Consider the following 1522-nt stretch of genomic DNA (forward strand, 5'->3'; position numbering starts at 1 on the left):
ACCCCACAGTGGCTCACTGTTTGAGTGGACCCCCCAACTCCCACTCTGTTGGGATTCCATAGCAGTAAGCACTCAAGAATGGGACCAGCCTTAGAGCTAATAGCTGTATGTGACCAGATGGACACCCCAAGGACATGGCCCTGTTACCGCCCATCCTTGCAGCAGTGGCAAGAGTAAGGGTTAGTGAGAAATTCCCTAAGAAAAACCATGATGTCCATGTTCTGACCCCATGGTACTCTTCCTACACAGGTAACAGAGGGAGAAATCGGCCCCTTCAGTTCCATCAAAATACCCATTATCTTCACCCCAGTTATCCCAGGAGAGGTCCAGACTAAGTTCAAGGTTATGTTTAAGAATTCGCAGTGTCCCACGGTGAGTTTCCCTGCGGCCATTTGCTGTGACTGATCTCCACGGCCACGCCAGTCGCCCTTGGTGCTCATTGGTGGGCAGCAAATGGCTGGCACCTCAGCTAAGAAACACGCATGCGCGTGAGTCTTCACAGATGCTCACTTGGACAAACTGCTCCCCACCACCGCACCCTCTGCCTTTTTTATGGTGTTGGAGATAAAACTTAGAACCTTGAGCAAATGCTCTACCAGTGAGCCTCACTTCAAGCTCTAGTCCATATTCTTTTTTGTAAATTCTGCATGTGTTTGGTGTACATGCCTGTGTATAAGTATTCATGTGTGTGGACATACATATGTGTATATATATTTTTTTTATTTGTTTTGTTTTTGCTTCACACCAGCTGTGGAGAACTGCAGATGACACACAAAGACAGTTTTAAAAACTGAACAATCAGGACTGGAGAGATGACTCAGTGGTTAAAAAATATATAAGTATGTCTTATATATTTTTTAGTTGATTCAATCTGAAAATCTTAGACTTTTCCCCAGACTGATTATTGATATAATCTTATTTGTCTTTCAGAAACAGAGATTATACCTACGGCCAGTGTCATAACCATGGCTCCCAGTGAGGAACAGGCAGAGATAACTTTGGGGGAGGTCAGTCAGCCTGCCCTGCTAAACTTTGGCTTCTTCTAGCCAGGAGGAAGCTCATCCTCCTCCAGTTCTAACCAGTGTTCTGGGGGGCTTCTCATCTGTCCAGAGCCAGACTAAACCACAATTTCCAGGCACTAGTATCGAGGTATCCCCTCCCCATGTTGAGAGTAGGTAGGACCAGAGTAGCAGGGACAATTTCCTCTGTGTCGTACAGCTTAGAGAAAACACCAATGATCCTCCCTAGTTGAAATGTGGTGTGTGTTCACACAAACAGAGGAGGAAGATGCAGAGAGAGATCAGGTTGCCTTTCTTGCCCCAGTTCAAGTGAACTGTGAGCCTTAGACAGGGAGAGGATCTTTGAAACTCCAGGGCTTGGAGGTGGAATAGGGTAGTAGAGACTTGTGTATCCTATACATAAGCTGGAAAGCCCTCCTACCAACCTCTTCCTGTTTTTAATGCTGTTGAAAAGGGCCTGACCTCTGCGGCAGACTGAGGGTCTGTGGAGAGCACGCAGTGGC

General features: G+C 46.6%; 1 protein-coding gene across 1 annotated transcript in view; it reads left to right on the plus strand.

Annotated features, from left to right (window-relative positions):
* The window catches only part of Cfap74 (cilia and flagella associated protein 74), a 56441-nt gene that overhangs the window by 28611 nt on the left and 26308 nt on the right, over positions 1–1522 (plus strand). The window contains 1 exon segment of the mRNA XM_026790010.1: positions 185–372. Coding sequence (XP_026645811.1) covers positions 185–372 — 188 coding nt within the window.

This window comes from Microtus ochrogaster, unplaced genomic scaffold, assembly GCF_000317375.1.
Source record: "Microtus ochrogaster isolate Prairie Vole_2 unplaced genomic scaffold, MicOch1.0 UNK38, whole genome shotgun sequence".
Classification (NCBI taxonomy): Eukaryota; Metazoa; Chordata; class Mammalia; order Rodentia; family Cricetidae; genus Microtus; species Microtus ochrogaster.